The sequence below is a fragment of the Pleurodeles waltl genome, chromosome 3_1, assembly GCF_031143425.1.
Source record: "Pleurodeles waltl isolate 20211129_DDA chromosome 3_1, aPleWal1.hap1.20221129, whole genome shotgun sequence".
NCBI lineage: Eukaryota > Metazoa > Chordata > Amphibia > Caudata > Salamandridae > Pleurodeles > Pleurodeles waltl.
The window spans coordinates 94,534,842-94,552,628 of NC_090440.1; the positions used below are offsets into that span (position 1 = coordinate 94,534,842).

General features: G+C 46.6%; 1 protein-coding gene across 1 annotated transcript in view; it reads left to right on the forward strand.

Annotated features, from left to right (window-relative positions):
- The window catches only part of DHCR7 (7-dehydrocholesterol reductase), an 83,747-nt gene that overhangs the window by 53,720 nt on the left and 12,240 nt on the right, over positions 1 to 17,787 (forward strand). The window contains exon 6 of the mRNA XM_069221910.1: positions 6,572 to 6,776. Within this exon, the coding sequence (XP_069078011.1) occupies positions 6,572 to 6,776 (205 nt within the window). The remainder of the gene's footprint in view (positions 1 to 6,571; positions 6,777 to 17,787) is intronic.

The following is a 17,787-nucleotide window of genomic DNA, read 5'->3' on the forward strand; positions in this document are numbered from 1 at the left end:
TCCCTACGCACACTGTGAAGACGCCTGAGCACCACAGCCGAGGGATCCCAACTCTTCAGTGGAGATCAATGGAAAGAAGATAAGGAAACCATGTAAAGCAGTCAAGTGCATCAACCCCAAAACCTGCATCGTTCTTCGATTTCGGGATGACCGGATTGTGTAACGAGAGATCCAGCAGCTAAAAAGCCACAAGCCACTGCTACATGTGTCCATGGTTGATACTGCCCAAGGAGTTCTAAAGTTGCTAAGGGCCAGATGTAGGTAGGTTTCCTTTTGCGAGTTGCAAATTGCGAGTCCCAGCGACTCGCAATTTGCAACTCGCAAAAGGAAATGCAGAAAGGTGTCTCAGACACCTTCAGCGACTCGCTATGGGGTCGCAAAGACCCACCTCATGAATATTTATGAGGTGGGTTGCAGTTTGCGACCCCATAGCGAGTCTAGGCACTCACGGGGATGGTGGCCTGCTGGAGACAGCAGACCACCATGTCGGTGACTGCTTTTAAATAAAGCAGTTTTTTCTTTTTCTCTTTGCAGCCCGTTTTCCTTAAAGGAAAACGAGCTGCAAAAAGAAAAAATACCGAAACCTTTTTGTTTCGTTTTTTTTCAGAGCAGGGAGTGGTCCATAGGACCACTGCCTGCTCTGAAAAAATATTTTTGGGAGCATTCACAAAGGGGAAGGGGTCCCATAGGGACCCCTTCCCTTTTGCGAATAAGTTACCATCCACTTCAAGTGGATGGTAACTGCGAGTTGGTTTGCGACCGCTTTCGCGGTCACAAAGCAACTCTACATCGTGATGCGGTCGCAAATAGGAAGGGAACACCCCTTCCTATTTGCGAGTCGGAATCACATTTTGCGAGTCGGTACCGACTCGCAAAATGTGATTCTGCATCGCGTTCAGCCTTTTGCGCCTCGCAAACTGCGTTTTTAGCCGTTTGCGAGGCGCAAAAGGCTTCCTACATCTGGCCCTTAATCCCTCACATGGTGACAGTGGGCACTCAGGTTTTGATAAGAATTTCGAACTTGTGCAAATATGGTTGTTTGGATCCCATCCAGCCACAGATGCCAGTTAGCAATACAAGAATGTCATCTGGTCCATCATCTGGAAGACCCAATTCCAGAGGGTGGAAGAGATGCAACATATGAAAAGTATTGCACATATGGTTTTGGTTAGCATCAGATGTAACTGGTGCCTAACAGCAAGGTGGTCCAGTACGTTCTAATATTCACAGCACACATTATTGGCTTTGCAAAAGATTGTTTGATTGGTTATCTGAGTTCAAATGTGCTCTTCCAGGCGCAACCTAGCGTTCTATTTACTTTATTGTTCAATTTCCTGTATCATACATTGAATGAAGATACGCTAACACACCAAGCAAAGGTCACAAGATACGGATATACATGTTACATATACCTATGTAGACAGGCAAGATACTGTTTCAAAAAATATTTCTCTTCTATGTTTGCGGATAATTATTCTTACGCAAATGCTGATAGAAGCTCCATTTTAATTATTAAGGATCCCCGGCTGTGAAGTACATTGACCCAGAGTAAGTAAAAGAAAGAAGATAGAGAGACAAGGAATTGTAGAATAGAAAAGTAGATTGAAGAGGGTCTAGGAGATGAACTGCTGTGAACACTTAAAAAGAATGAAGAATTAGGTGGACTTATCTAAACTCATTCGTAAGATTATTGACCAACAAAACAGATATTATGTTTGGAAATGTTAAAATGCTGTCTTCTATGTGTCATATTAAATTGTTCAATCAAAATGAATACAATGCAAGATATAAAAATAAAACGTCAGCCACCCAAAAACGAACAAATGTTGCTCCAGTCTCAAATTACTTAAATATTTGTAATCTTTTGAGAAGAAAAGTAGTAGAATAATTATAGAGCACAGCTTCTTCAAAATTATTAACAGCGTAAACACAGCAATCTGAATCTGTTGAACATGTTAACATTGCCACTGTCTAAGACCCTGATATAAGGTAGGTGTTTTGTAGCTTGTGCTGTGACCATGATTCGTCTATAAGGGGCTGTGAAAAGTTGTGTTACTCATCTGGGTGCAGATGAGGGGCATAGTAGTCGGCTGGAGAAAATAATATCGTTTTTATGGCTTTAGGTAGAGGGTTCTTACAAAGTACATGGAGCAAAGCAAGCACAATTTACAATTGAACAATTGATTTTTAAAGATACATCCTGTCATTAATCAGAGGCCCACAGAACTACCAACATGTCAGTCTAGCATTGAAAGGGATTCCTGGCCATCTGAATAAATTAAATTAATCAACCAGTTTGTACAATCCTGTCCAGAATAAACTACTGTTTTGACCTGATAGGGTCACTTAAAAACTACTAGGTAGGAAAGTCCAGGACCAGCCAGGCTTCTTCGATTTCATGTCATTTGAGAGGGTAGCAACAACAAGCAGGACTACCAAGCCTCAGAAGTGCACAGGAAGGCACCGGACAACAAGCAGGGGTGCACAGGAGGGCCCCGGACAACAAGCAGGGGTGCACAGGAGGGCCCCGGACAACAAGCAGGAGTGCACAGGAAGGCACTGGACAACAAGCAGGAGTGCACAGGAAGGCCCCGAAAACAGGAAGGCCCTGGGCAACAAGCAGGAGTGCACAGGAAGGCCCGGACAACAGGAAGGCCCCGGACAACAAGCAGGAGTGCACAGGAAGGCCCCGGACAACAAGCAGAAGTGCACAGGAAGGCCCCGGACAACAAGCAGGAGAGCACAGGAAGGCACTGGACAACAAGCAGGAGTGCACAGGAAGGCACCGGACAACAAGCAGGAGTGCACAGGAAGGCCCCGGACAACAGGAAAGCCCTGGGCAACAAGCAGGAGTGCACAGGAAGGCCCCGGACAACAGGAAGGCCCCGGACAACAAGCAGGAGAGCACAGGAAGGCACTGGACAACAAGCAGGAGTGCACAGGAAGGCACCGGACAACAAGCAGGAGTGCACAGGAAGGCACCGGGACAACAAGCAGGAGTGCATAGGAAGGCCCCGGACAACAAGCAGGGGTGCACAGGAAGGCACCGGACAACAAGCAGGAGTGCACAGGAAGGCACCGGACAACAAGCAGGAGTGCACAGGAAGGCACCGGACAACAAGTAGGAGTGCACAGGACAACAAGCAGGAAGGCCCCGGACAACAAGCAGAAGTGCACAGGAAGGCACCGGACAACAAGCAGGAGAGCACAGGAAGGCACTGGACAACAAGCAGGAGTGCACAGGAAGGCACCGGACAACAAGCAGGAGTGCACAGGAAGGCACCGGGACAACAAGCAGGAGTGCACAGGAAGGCCCCGGACAACAAGCAGGAGTGCACAGGAAGGTACCGGACAACAAGCAGGAGTGCACAGGAGGGCCCCGAACAACAAGCAGGAGTGCACTGAAAGGCACCGGACAACAAGTAGGAGTGCAGAGGACAACAAGCAGGGGTGCACAGGAAGGCACTGGACAACAAGCAGGGGTGCACAGGAAGGCACTGGACAACAAGCAGGAGTGCACAGGAAGGCACCGGACAGCACGCAGGAGTGGATAGGAAGGCACCGGACAACACGCAGGAGTGCTCAGGAAGGCACCGGACAACACTCAGGAGTGCATAGGAAGGCACCGGACAACAAGCCGGAGTGCACAGGAAGGCCCCGGACAACAAGCAGGGGTGCACAGGAAGGCACCGGACAACAAGCAGAGGTGCACAGGAAGGCACCAGACAACAAGTAGAAGGGCACAGGAAGGCACCAGACAACAAGCAGGAGTGCACAGGAAGGCACATGACAATAAGCAGGAGTGCACAGGAAGGCACTGGACAACAAGCAGGAGTGCACAGGAAGGCCCCGGAAAACAGGAAGGCCCTGGGCAACAAGCAGGAGTGCACAGGAAGGCCCCGGACAACCGGAAGGCCCCGGACAACAAGCAGGAGTGCACAGGAAGGCCCCGGACAACAGGAAAGCCCTGGGCAACAAGCAGGAGTGCACAGGAAGGCACCGGACAACAAGCAGGAGTGCACAGGAAGACACCGGGACAACAAGCAGGAGTGCACAGGAAGGCCCCGGACAACAAGCAGGAGTGCACAGGAAGGTACCGGACAACAAGCAGGAGTGCACAGGAAGGCACCGGACAACAAGCAGGAGTGCACAGGAGGGCCCCGGACAACAAGCAGGAGTGCACAGGAAGGCACCGGACAACAAGTAGGAGTGCACAGGACAACAAGCAGGGGTGCACAGGAAGGCACTGGACAACAAGCAGGAGTGCACAGGAAGGCACCGGACAACACGCAGGAGTGGATAGGAAGGCACCGGACAACACGCAGGAGTGCTCAGGAAGGCACCGGACAACACGTAGGAGTGCATAGGAAGGCACCAGACAACAAGCAGGAGTGCACAGGAAGGCACTGGACAACAAGCAGGAATGCACAGGCAGGACAACAAGCAGGAGTGCACAGGAAGGCACCGGACAACAAGCAGGAGTGCACAGGAAGGCCCCGGACAACAAGCAGGGGTGCACAGGAAGGCACCGGACAACAAGCAGGGGTGCACAGGAAGGCACCAGACAACAAGTAGAAGGGCACAGGAAGGCACCAGACAACAAGCAGGAGTGCACAGGAAGGCACAGGACAATAAGCAGGAGTGCACAGGAAGGCACAGGACAATAAGCAGGAGTGGAAAACAAGCAGGAGTGCACAGGAGGGCACCGGACAACAAGCAGGAGTGCATAGGAAGGCACCGGACAACACGCAGGAATGCTCAGGAAGGCACCAGACAACAAGCAGGAGTGCACAGGACAACAAGCAGGAGTAAACAGGAAGGCATCAGACAACAAGCAGGAGTGGACAACAAGCAGGAGTGCACAGGAAGGCACCGGACAACAAGCAGGAGTACACAGGAAGGCACCGGACAATACGCAGGAGTGCACAGAAAGGCATCGGACAACGAGCAGGAATGCTTAGGAAGGCACCGGACAACAAGCAGGAGTGCACAGGAAAGCACTGGACAACAATCAGGAGTGCACAGGAAGGCACCGGACAACAAGCAGGAGTGCACAGGAAGGCCCCGGACAACAAGCAGGAGTGCACAGGAAGGCCCCGGACAACAAGCAGGAGTGCACAGGAAGGCACCGGACAATAAGCAGGGGTGCACAGGAAGGCACCGGACAACAAGCAGGAGTGCACAGGAAGGCACAGGACGGTAAGCAGGAGTGGACAGGAAGGCACAGGACAGCAAGCAGGAGTGCACAGGAAGGCACCGGACAACAAGCAGGAGAGCACAGGAGGGCCCCGTACAACAAGCAGGAGTGCACAGGAAGGCACCGGACAACAAGCAGGAGTGGACAGGAAGGCACAGGACAACAAGCAGGAGTGCACAGGAGGGCCCCGGACAACAAGCAGGAGTGCACAGGAAGGCACCGGACAACAAGCAGGAGTGCACAGGAAGGCACCGGACAACAAGCAGGATTGCACAGGAAGGCACCGGACAACAAGCAGGAGTGCACAGGAAGGCACCGGACAACAAGCAGGAGTGCACAGGAGGGCCCCGGACAACAAGCAGGAGTGCACAGGAAGGCACAGGACAACAAGCAGGAGTGGACAGGAAGGCACAGGACAACAAGCAGGAGTGCACAGGAGGGCCCCGGACAACAAGCAGGAGTGCACTGGAAGACACTGGACAACAAGCAGGAGTGCACAGGAAGGCAACGGACAACAAGCAGGATTGCACAGGAAGGCACCGGACAACAAGCAGGAGTGCACAGGAAGGCACCGGACAACAAGCAGGAGTGCACAGGAAGGCACCGGACAACAAGCAGGAGTGCACAGGAAGGCACAGGACAACAAGCAGGAGTGCACAGGAAGGCACAGGACAACAAGCAGGAGTGCACAGGAAGGCACCGGACAATAAGCAGGAGTGCACAGGAAGGCACCGGACAACAAGCAGGAGTGCACAGGAGGGCCCCGGACAACAAGCAGGAGTGCACAGGAAGGCACAGGACAACAAGCAGGAGTGCACAGGAAGGCACAGGACAATAAGCAGGAGTGGACAACAAGCAGGAGTGCACAGGAAGGACCTGGACAAGAAGCAGGAGTGCACAGGAAGGACCCGGACAACAAGCATGGGTGCACAGGAGGGCACCAGACACCAAGCAGGAGTGCACAGGAAGGCACAGGACAATAAGCAGGAGTGCACAGGAAGACACAGGACAATAAGCAGGAGTGGACAACAAGCAGGAGTGCACAGGAAGACACAGGACAATAAGCAGGAGTGGACAACAAGCAGGGGTACACAGGAAGGCACTGCTGAGTGAAAGACATGGCCAGTCTGAGTTTGGAAAGTTATCCTGCAGTGTCTTAGAAGAGCTGTGTTTTGAATACTAATATTAAAGTACTGCTATTGTTGTAATGGTGGGCTGCTGCAAATAACAATGTTTAGCCCGTAGCACCCATTAAGGCATTCTCCTTAGCTTAGCATTTTGCATTAAACAGTGATTTCTGTCTAATTTGTTACCTGTAGAGCGAATCCTTTGTGGAATGAAGCACCTCATTTCTACATTTCTGTACCCTTTCAGCAAAGCCACTGGCAATTTCTTCTATGACTTCATGATGGGAGTAGAATTCAACCCTCGAATTGGGAAATGGTTTGATTTTAAGTTGTTCTTCAATGGCCGGCCCGGTATCATCGCCTGGACTCTCATAAACCTGTCCTATGCAGCCAAGCAGCAGGAGCTGTACGGACACGTCACCAACTCCATGATCCTCGTCAACGTCTTGCAGGTAAGACCAGAAACGCACAGTTCTGTATTTCTTTTTAAACTTGATAAGCTTATTTTGGTTGCTGCAAGAATGTTCAGTTCTGTCTTGCAGTTCTAAGAACTTTTTTAATAAACATTGCTTCACTATTTGGGATTTATTTGTAAACGTGTTGCAGTGATTTTAAACGAATCTGTGTACAAGTTTTTCTTGTGTCACACATTAAATACCTCGAGCCAATGGCACTTTCAGCTTATTGTTCCCTTATGTGTATTTATGCTCTATTTATATTTATGTTTATTTCAATGCATTTTTAGAGACATTCTGAGACATAGAACTCAATGTTTCAAGTGCATCAGTCACTCATATTGTGGGCGTCCCTTTAAATTCTGAGACACTGGCTAGTCCAGTTCTCAATGTGCTTACCACATCTGCTTCGATAGAGCACTTTCACTCTTTTGAAGTTGAGGAAAGCTCCTCATTTTAGCCAATGCTTGACAGTCAAAGTGCTTCAGTGATTGTCGGCCTTTAGCACATATTCCGCAGTTCATCCTCGTCAGTGGAAATTGCCTCTATTTCTTTTCATCACAGAGTGGCCTAATTTGGCGAAACATAAACAGATTAACTATGGTAGTACTGTCCAGCACTCTATAATTATAGACTAAATAATGTTGCTTACATTCCTTTATTCATATGATAATACGTAAGCTGCTAAAGCAGGTGGACAACTTTCCGATCTACTTGTTGAACATGGGGTCAGTCAGTCAAAGAACTTTTATTCAGCAAAGGCTATAAAAAAAAAATCATAAATCCGAAAAAAACATACATACTGCTAAAAGAATAAAACATTATTAAAATTCACTTTATAAACAGAACATAATCCAGTCTTGCAACCAAGGTTACACTTTCTATATGGTTCAGTGGTAACCGTTAGAGAAGAGCTGTGTCTAAAACAAATCTTCGCAGGATAAGACTTGGGTATCACACACTGATACAGCGCAACAGTGTTTTGATATTAACAGCTTGACAAAAGAAACCTAGAACAGATGAGCAACAGACTTCAGACTCTAATAGTTGAAGACTTTGCAAGCAAACAATAAAAGAACTAGACCCAAAGGTGTGCAGCAGGGGCTGTAGAAAATGCACCCTCGACCTGGTGTAAAAACCACAGAAGAACATGAGATGGGCCAGTGATTGTTTGGAAGTGCAATCAGAGGGACATGGTGGTAGAGTGGAAAACCAGGTACTCTGATAGGGATAGGATTCATAATCCATGATAGGTAGGGTTCCACACCCTCCTCCTGTTTTAAAACTAAATACCAGGAGACTGTACTCACAGATTGGCATAAAGCAAGTCTAACTTGGATTTTGTAAGATGTAAAAAGGGATTTCACCATGTTTTTTGTACTACTAGGAATATCATTAGGCAAAAAGAAGAATTTTGACAACCCAAGTTTCTAAAGGGGCTTGTGGACATAGATTAACCATGTGATACAGGCCACCTGGTGTTACCTTAAACAGTCTTTAACCTCTTAGCTGCTGGGCCTTACCCAACCCCCAGTGCTGAGCCCTTTTTTGGCTATTTGGGGAGGTTCGCGCTTAGGCCTTCATAACTTTTTGTCCACATAAGCTATCCACGCCAAATTTGCATCCTTTTGTCCAACATCCTAGGGATTCTAATGGTACCCAGAGTTTGTGGTTTCCCCTGGAGGAGACCAAGAAATTAGCCAAAATACAGTTAAAATTCCTTTTTTTTCCCAAAAAATTGGAAAAAGGGCTGCCGAAGAAGGCTTGTGGTTTTTTCCCTGAAAATGCCATCAACAAAGGGTTTCTGGTGCTAAAATCACCATCTTCCCACCTTTCAGGAACGGGCAGACTTGAATCAGAAAACCACATTTTTGAACACAAATTTGGCATTTTACTGGGACATACCCCATTTATACTATTTTTGGTGCTTTCAGCCTCCTTCCAGTTAGTGACAGGAATGGGTGTGAAACCAATGCTGGATCCCGGAAAGCTAAACATTTCTGAAAACTAGACAAAATTCTGAATTCAGCAAGGGGTCATTTGTGTAGATCCTACATGGTTTTCCTACAGAAAATAACAGCTGAAATAAAAAAATATTGAAATTGAGCTGAGAACAACAGCCATTTTTCTTTATGTTTTAGTCTGTAACTTTTTCCTGCGATGTCAGATTTTTGAAAGCAATATACCGTTATTTCTGCTGGACTCTTCTGGTTGCGGGGATATAAAGGGCTTGTAGGTTCATCAAGAACCCTAGGTACCCAGAGCCAATAAATGAGCTGCACCCTGCAGTTGGTTTTCATTCTATACTGGGTATACAGCAATTCATTTGCTGAAATATGAAGAGTGAAAAATAGGTATCAAGAAAACCTTTGCATTTCCAAAATGGGCTCAAGATAAGGTTTTGAGGAGCAGTGGTTATTTGCACATCTCTGAATTCCGGGGTGCCCATACTAGCATGTGAATTGCAGGGCATTTCTCGAATAGACGTCTTTTTTACACACTCTCTTATATTTGGAAGGAAAAAATGTAGAGAAAGATAAGGGGCAATAACACTTGTTTTGCTATTCTATGTTCCCCCAAGTCTCCCGATAAAAATGATACCTCACTTGTGTGGGTAGGCCTAGCGCCCGCGACAGGAAATGCCCCAAAACACAACGTGGACACATCCCATTTTTTGACAGAAAACAGAGCTGATTTTTGCAAAGTGCCTAGCTGTGGATTCTGGCCTCTAGCTCAGCCGGCACCTGGGGAAACCTAGCAAACCAGCGCATTTTTGAAAACTAAAAACCCAGGGGAATACAAGATGGGGTGACTTGTGGGGCTCTGACCAGGTTCTGTTACCCAGAATCCTTTGCAAACATCAAAATGTGGCCAAAATAACACTTTTTCCTCTCATTTCGGTGACAGAAAGTTCTGGAATCTGAGAGGAGCCACAAATTTCCTTCCACCCAGCATTCCCCTAAGTCTCCCGATAAAAATGGTACCTCACTTGTGTGGATAGGCCTTGTGCCCGCGACAGGAATAGATTACACAACAGTCAATGTTGGTCCTTACATGAGGCAGCTGTTGACCCTGGGGTGATCCATTCCTGACGCAGGCACTAGGTGTAGGCACTCAAGTGGGGTAGTGTTTTTATCAGGACAGGTGAGGAATCACTGGGTGGTAGGAATTTTGTGGATCCCAGCATATTCCTGTAATTTGTGTGACAGAAATGCGAGAAAAATAGAGTTTTTATTCAACATTTCAGCTTTGCAGGGTATTCTGGGTAAGAAAACTTTGGGGAATCCACACAAGTCACACCTCTGTGGACTCCCCCCGAATGTCTAGTTTCCAGAAATGTTTGGGTTTAGTGTGTTTCTCTATATGGCCGCCGAACCCAGGACCAAAAACACAGGTGCCTGCTTTACAAAAACAGTTTGTTTTGCAAAAGATAATTTTGATGTCTCCACAATACGATTTGGGCGGTGGAATTTGGGGCTGAACTAAATTGGGGAGCTCCCAAGAGAGCACTCTCTCTCTCTGCTTGCTGCCGCATTCACCTGCTCTCTGGGTTGGGCTAACCCACTATTACCCAGTTGCACAGACTGCTTGCGAAGGGACAGCAGGACTGTCCTCATCACCTCCCTCATAATGTCCTGGAAGAGGAGTTATCGAATGGGACTCCTCCGACTGAAAAATCACTCCCAGAGTCTGCGCCATTGTCCTATCCCTCAGATGCTGTCCCAGTATCTGATGTCTCAGTCTCTGATCCTATGTCAGAGCTGTCCTCTATAACCCGAGTGACGGCAGCAGTCATCCATCAAGATGCCATCTCTGCTATTGGCTAAACTGTTGCTCTAAAACACTACGCCTACGTAGACAGTCACAAAATCAATGGTGTGTGTGAGATACGTGCAACAGTAGAGGCCACCTTACCTGCACTTCTTCCCTCAATCAGCACGTTCTTTCAAGACACTCAAAAAATACCTTGTCACATACCATTTGTCACAGTCTTTAGCACCTCCTGCGCCCAGTCCAACAATCATTATTGGTGCTCCCACTCCCTCCTCCTCGGATTCCCTCATTACCACCCAGCAAAAGTGCCCTTCATCTCTCCATAGCCGCCCTCCACCCCGCACATACATTTCATTTGTAATATAGCGCAGGTAATGGCTGACTTTACTAATGTACTCAGCTATTTACATAAAATACAGATTTGCTCTTTGCAGTAGGCATATAAACCTTCTGCGCTTCTTTATGGCACTAAATCTGCCACTAGACAAGTCTGACCCTTTTGTAGCAGAAACATAGTCACAATACTTACTTGACTTTTTTATTGCTGCCTAAAAGCTACAGTTGAAAAGCGTCAGTTGAAGTATGTGCATTGCTTTGAAGACGCAAGCTGCAACTGCAAGACAACTGGTGGCAAATCTATATATAAATATATATGTTCGATGGCATGTGTAGCTGCAGATACACATGCTTTGCACATCCCGCCATCTAGTGTTGGGCTCGGAATGTTACAAGTTGTTTTTCTTCAAAGAAGTCTTTTTCGAGTCACGAGATCGAAGGACTCCTCCCCTTTCGGCTCCATTGCGCATGGGCGTCGACTCCATCTTAGATTGTTTTTTTTCCGCCATCGGGTTCGGACGTGTTTCGGTTCGGAAAGATTGTTAGAATCTCGGAAAATTAGACGGTATTGTTTGCGTTCGGTATCGGGTTAGTTACAACAGATCGACACCGACTTTTGAAGAGCTCCGGTGGCCCTTCGTTTTTTTTTCGATCCCCCGTCGGGGCCTGGTCGGCCGACCACATGTCTCTTCAAGGCTGATGGAACGGACCCCATTCCGCTTCTGCCCCAAATGCCACAACAAGTATCCGTATACAGATCAGCACCTGGTCTGTAACTTGTGTTTGTCTCCAGAACACAAAGAAGATACTTGTGAAGCCTGTCGAGCGTTTCGGTCGAGGAAGACACTAAGAGACCGAAGAGCAAGAAGACTACAAATGGCGTCGGTGCCGACAGGACAAACACGCTTGGAGGAGGAAGAAGAAACCTTTTTCATTCAGGACTCGGACTCGGAAGAGCTCGATCCCGAAGGGACGCCTACAACCGTGAGTAAGACGTCGACACACAAAACTCACAAGAGGACCACAAAAGCCCAGGGGACGCCACCGCCAGCAGGCCATGGCTTAACCCGAAAAATAGGTGACCGACCATCGGCACGGAAAAAGGGCACGCATGTGTCGAAGTCATCCGACTCCGGTCGAGATACCGGCACACAGCAAACTCGAGCCCGAGACAGCGGGTCCGAGCAAGTTCGGCACCAAGAGAGCGGCACCGAAACAAGTCGGCACCGAGAGAGGGGCAGCTCGCAAGAGAGCAAACTCTCACACCTCAGGAGATGCACCACCTCCAGACAAGGAGAGTCGCAAGTTCGACGCTGCGGGGAAAAGGGTTGCAGCACAAGCTGCCAACCAATGGCGTATTGCCAACTCACAGGCACTGCTGGCAAGATATGATAGGGCTCATTGGGACGAAATGCAACATTTCATTGAACACTTACCCAAGGAGTTCCAGAAGAGGGCACAACAAGTGGTGGAAGAAGGACAAAGTATCTCAAATAATCAGATACGGTCAGCAATGGATGCAGCAGATACAGCTGCTAGGACAGTAAATACAGTACAGCAGTAACCATAAGGAGACATGCATGGTTGCGTACGTCAGGATTCAAGCCGGAAATACAACAAGCCGTGCGTAATATGCCTTTTAACGGACAGCAGTTGTTTGGGCCGGAGGTGGACACTGCTATCGAAAAACTTAAAAAATACACTGAGACGGGCAAAGCCATGGGCGCACTCTACTCCCCACAGAGCAGAGGCACATTTCGCAAAACTCAGTTTAGAGGGGGGTTTCGAGGACAAACTACAGAACCCACAACCTCACAAACAAGGCCCACTTATCAGAGCCAATATCAGCGGGGAAGTTTTCGGGGACAATATAGAGGGGGACAATTCCAAAAGAGTAGAGGAAAGTTCCAAAGTCCCAAAACTCCAATCCCCAGCACCTAACACCTGTGGGGGGAAGACTAACCAAGTTTTACAAACATTGGGAGGAAATAACTACAGACACTTGGGTCCTAGCAATTATCCAGCATGGTTATTGCATAGAATTTCACAAATTCCCTCCAAGCGTCCCACCGAAAACACACAATATGTCAAAACAACACATGGATCTTCTAGGACTAGAGGTCCAAACGTTGCTTCAAAAAGGAGCAATAGAATTAGTACCAATTCAACAGAAAAGAACAGGAGTTTACTCTCTGTACTTTCTCATACCCAAAAAGGACAAGAATCTAAGACCCATATTAGATCTAAGAACATTAAATACCTACATCAAATCAGATCACTTTCACATGGTGACATTACAGAACGTAATCCCACTGCTCAAACAACAAGACTACATGACAACACTAGACCTAAAGGATGCATACTTCCATATACCGATACATCCTTCACACAGAAAGTACTTAAGGTTTGTATTCCAAGGGGTACATTACCAATTCAAAGTGTTGCCATTCGGGATTACAACTGCGCCAAGAGTTTTTACAAAATGCCTGGCAGTAGTAGCTGCTCATATCAGAAGGCAGCAAATACATGTGTTCCCTTACCTAGACGATTGGTTAGTCAAAACCAACATGCAAGAACGGTGTTCACAACACACAAAGTATGTCATAGAAACCCTCCACAAACTAGGTTTCTCACTCAACTACACAAAGTCACACCTTCAGCCGTGTCAAACACAGCAATACTTAGGGGCGACAATCAACACAACAAAAGGGATTGCCACTCCAAGTCCGCAAAGGGTACAGGCATTTCACAATGTAATACAGGCCATGTATCCAAAACAAAAGATACAAGTCAAGATGGTGATGAAACTATTAGGCATGATGTCCCCATGCATAGCCATTGTCCCAAACGCAAGATTGCACATGCGTCCCTTACAACAGTGCCTAGCATCACAATGGTCACAGGCACAGGGTCAACTTCTAGATCTAGTGTTGATAGACCGCCAAACATACACCTCGCTTCAATGGTGGAACAATATAAATTTAAACCAAGGGCGGCCTTTCCAAGACCCAGTGCCTCAATACATAATAACGACAGATGCCTCCATGATAGGGTGGGGAGCACACCTCAACCAACACAGCATCCAAGGACAATGGGACACTCAGCAGAGACAGTTTCACATAAATCACTTAGAACTACTGGCAGTGTTTCTAGCGTTGAAAGCATTTCAACCTATAATAAGACACAAACACATTCTTGTCAAAACAGACAACATGACAACGATGTATTATCTGAACAAACAAGGAGGAACACACTCAACACAGTTGTGTCTCCTGGTACAAAGAATATGGCATTGGACGATTCACAACCGCATTCGCCTAATAGCACAGTATATTCCAGGGATTCAGAATCAGTTAGCAGACAATCTCTCTCGGGATCACCAGCAGATCCACGAATGGGAGATTCACCCACAAATACTAAACACCTACTTCCAAAGATGGGGAACACCACAAATAGACCTATTTGCAACAAAAGAAAACGCAAAATGCCAAAACTTCGCATCCAGACACCCACAGGATCAGTCTCAGGGCAATGCGTTATGGATGAGTTGGTCAGGGATATTTGCATACGCTTTTCCCCCTCTCCCACTCCTTCCATATCTGGTAAATAAATTGAGTCAAAACAAACTCAAACTCATACTAATAGCACCAACTTGGGCAAGACAACCCTGGTATACAACACTGCTAGACCTCTCAGTAGTGCCTCATGTCAAACTACCAAACAGACCAGATCTGTTAACCCAACACAAACAACGGATCAGACACCCAAATCCAGCATCGCTGAAGTCTTAGAATTCGGACATCTGGACCTCACACAAGAATGTATGGAGGTCATAAAAGAAGCTAGGAAACCAACCACAAGACATTGCTATGCAAATAAGTGGAAAAGATTTGTTTATTACTGCCATAATAAACAAATACAACCCTTACACGCATCTGCTAAAGACATCGTCAGCTACCTACTGCACTTACAAAAGTCAAAGCTAGCTTTTTCATCTATTAAAATTCATCTCACCGCTATTTCGGCTTATCTGCAAATTACGCATTCAACATCACTATTTAGGATCCCAGTCATAAAGGCTTTTATGGAGGGTCTGAAAAGAATTATCCCACCAAGGATGCCACCAGTTCCTTCGTGGAACCTTAACATTGTCTTAACACGGCTCATGGGTCCACCGTTTGAAGCCATGCACTCATGTGAGATACAATACTTAACATGGAAAGTAGCATTTCTAATTGCCATCACATCTCTAAGAAGAGTAAGTGAGATACAAGCATTTACCATACAAGAACCCTTTATTCAAATACACAAGCATAAAGTAGTTTTACGAACAAATCCTAAGTTCTTACCAAAAGTCATATCACTGTTCCACTTGAATCAAACAGTGGAACTACCAGTGTTCTTTCCAGAGCCAGATTCCGTAGCTGAAAGAGCACTACATACATTAGACATCAAAAGAGCGTTAATGTACTACATTGACAGAACAAAACAAATTCGAAAAACCAAACAATTGTTTGTTGCTTTCCAAAAACCTCATACAGGAAACCCAGTATCCAAACAAGGCATTGCTAGATGGATAGTTAAATGCATTCAAACCTGTTATCTCAAAGCAAAAAATGAGCTGTCTATAACACCAAAGGCACACTCAACTAGAAAGAAAGGTGCTACCATGGCCTTTCTAGGAAACATTCCAATGACTGAAATATGTAAGGCAGCCACATGGTCTACGCCTCATACGTTTACCAAACACTACTGCGTGGACGTGTTAACCACACAACAAGCCACAGTAGGACAAGACTTCTACTAACTTTGTTCCAAACAACTTCAACTCCTACAGTCTGAACCACCGCTTTTGGGGAGATAACTGCTTACTAGTCTATGCAAAGCATGTGTATCTGCAGCTACACATGCCATGGAATGGAAAATGTCACTTACCCAGTGTACATCTGTTCGTGGCATGGGACGCTGCAGATTCACATGCGCCCGCCCGCCTCCCCGGGAGTCTGTAACCGTTTGAAGTTGATCTTGAACATTTGTAAATTTGTAAATATATCACTTTAAACCACATTATGTACATACATACTTACTCCATTGCATGGGCACTATTACCATAATACACAACTCCTACCTCACCCTCTGCGGGGAAAAACAATCTAAGATGGAGTCGACGCCCATGCGCAATGGAGCCGAAAGGGGAGGTGTCCCTCGATCTCGTGACTCGAAAAAGACTTCTTCGAAGAAAAACAACTTGTAACACTCCGAGCCCAACACTAGATGGCGGGATGTGCAAAGCATGTGAATCTGCAGCGTCCCATGCCACGAACAGATGTACACTGGGTAAGTGACATTTTCCATATATCTCTTTTATATGTGGGTCTGGTTTTCTTGGGGGCCGATCGCAGCCCCCAGGTAAATCACACACATATTGACAAAAGTGATATATATATATATCTACATAGCTATATCTATAGATAGATCTATATATATATACATATATCTATATATCTATCTATAGATATATCCATGTACATAGATATATCCATGTACATAGATATATCTATATATATATATATATATATATATATAGATCTATTTTTTTAGTTGTTGTATGGTTTCCTTGGGGGGGCAAAATGGCCCCCAGGGAAACCCTACAACAACTAAAAAAAATATTGCCCCCACAGGGGGTCGCCCTGCCCATGGGCGACCCCCTGTCCATTTTTTATTTTTGTATTTTTATTTTTTGAAGAAAAAAAAATGTTGCCCCGGGGGGGGGGGACTACCTGTTTTAAAAAAAATATGCCCGGGGGGGGGGGGGAACCGGCCCGTTTTCCGAGGGGGGCGACCCCCCCAAGTGAAATCCCTGGCGTCTAGTGATGTTTCCTGGCCCCCGATCGCAGCTGCGATCAGGGGCCAGGAAACACTTTCAGAAGGCCTCGTAAGAAAGGGGAGACTCTCACCTTTCCTACGAGGCCTTCCCGAACGTGGGGAAGGCCGTTTTCCCCATCGGAGCAGGAAGCGGCCGCAAGGCTGCTTCCTGCTCCGATGGGGAAATCAACTTTGTGATGTCACAAAGGGGCGGGTGGGGGGTGGGGGGAGACACGGAAGAGCTTCCGTGTCTCCCTGGGGCAAAAAAAAACAAAACAAAATCCTCTGGTGCGACGCACCCGAGGATTTAGGATGTACAAAGTGAAAGCCAGATTTTAAGCCACAGCAGCAGTGGGGCGACCTGAACTATATCCTCCAAAAAGGGGAGGCCAACTTTCAAATGAGTAATAAGGCTAGCCTTACTTCTAGACATTGCTAGTAACCAAGACAAAATGTATTGTCAGTAATTTGGAGATTACCAGAGTTAATTGAACCCCAAACACCAGGCCCATATGTCCTCTGAGGAACACACTTGCTCGTGTATAAAGTGGTAAGTTCTTTAATGGCCTTTTGTCTGAATCTCATGGCAAACCTAAAAACAACATCGATGGCACCTTCAAATTTACAGGCTTTTGTCTCAGAAGTTTGTTCCAAGTCAGGTCACTAGACAACAGGACACCCAAATAATCAAACTTATTTACTCTAGACATGGGGTTCCCCGATATATTATGCAAGCGAGAGCGGGTGTCTTTTGGGCCACATATCATTATGTGGGATTTCTGATGGTTGATTTTCAAATTCAGTTCCCCCATAAAATTGTTACAAATATCTAGTAATAACTGGGGACTATTTGCAGTGTGAGCAATTAGGACCATGACATCTGCGTAACGCAATTTGGGGACAGCACAGTTCCCAATTCTAGGCAGATCTTTACCTCTTATCACCAGCTCCTTCTCATTGGCATTGATATAATAGAGATATAAAAAGGGAGCTAAAATATAACCCTGTCTTACACCCTCACTGAAACAGAAAT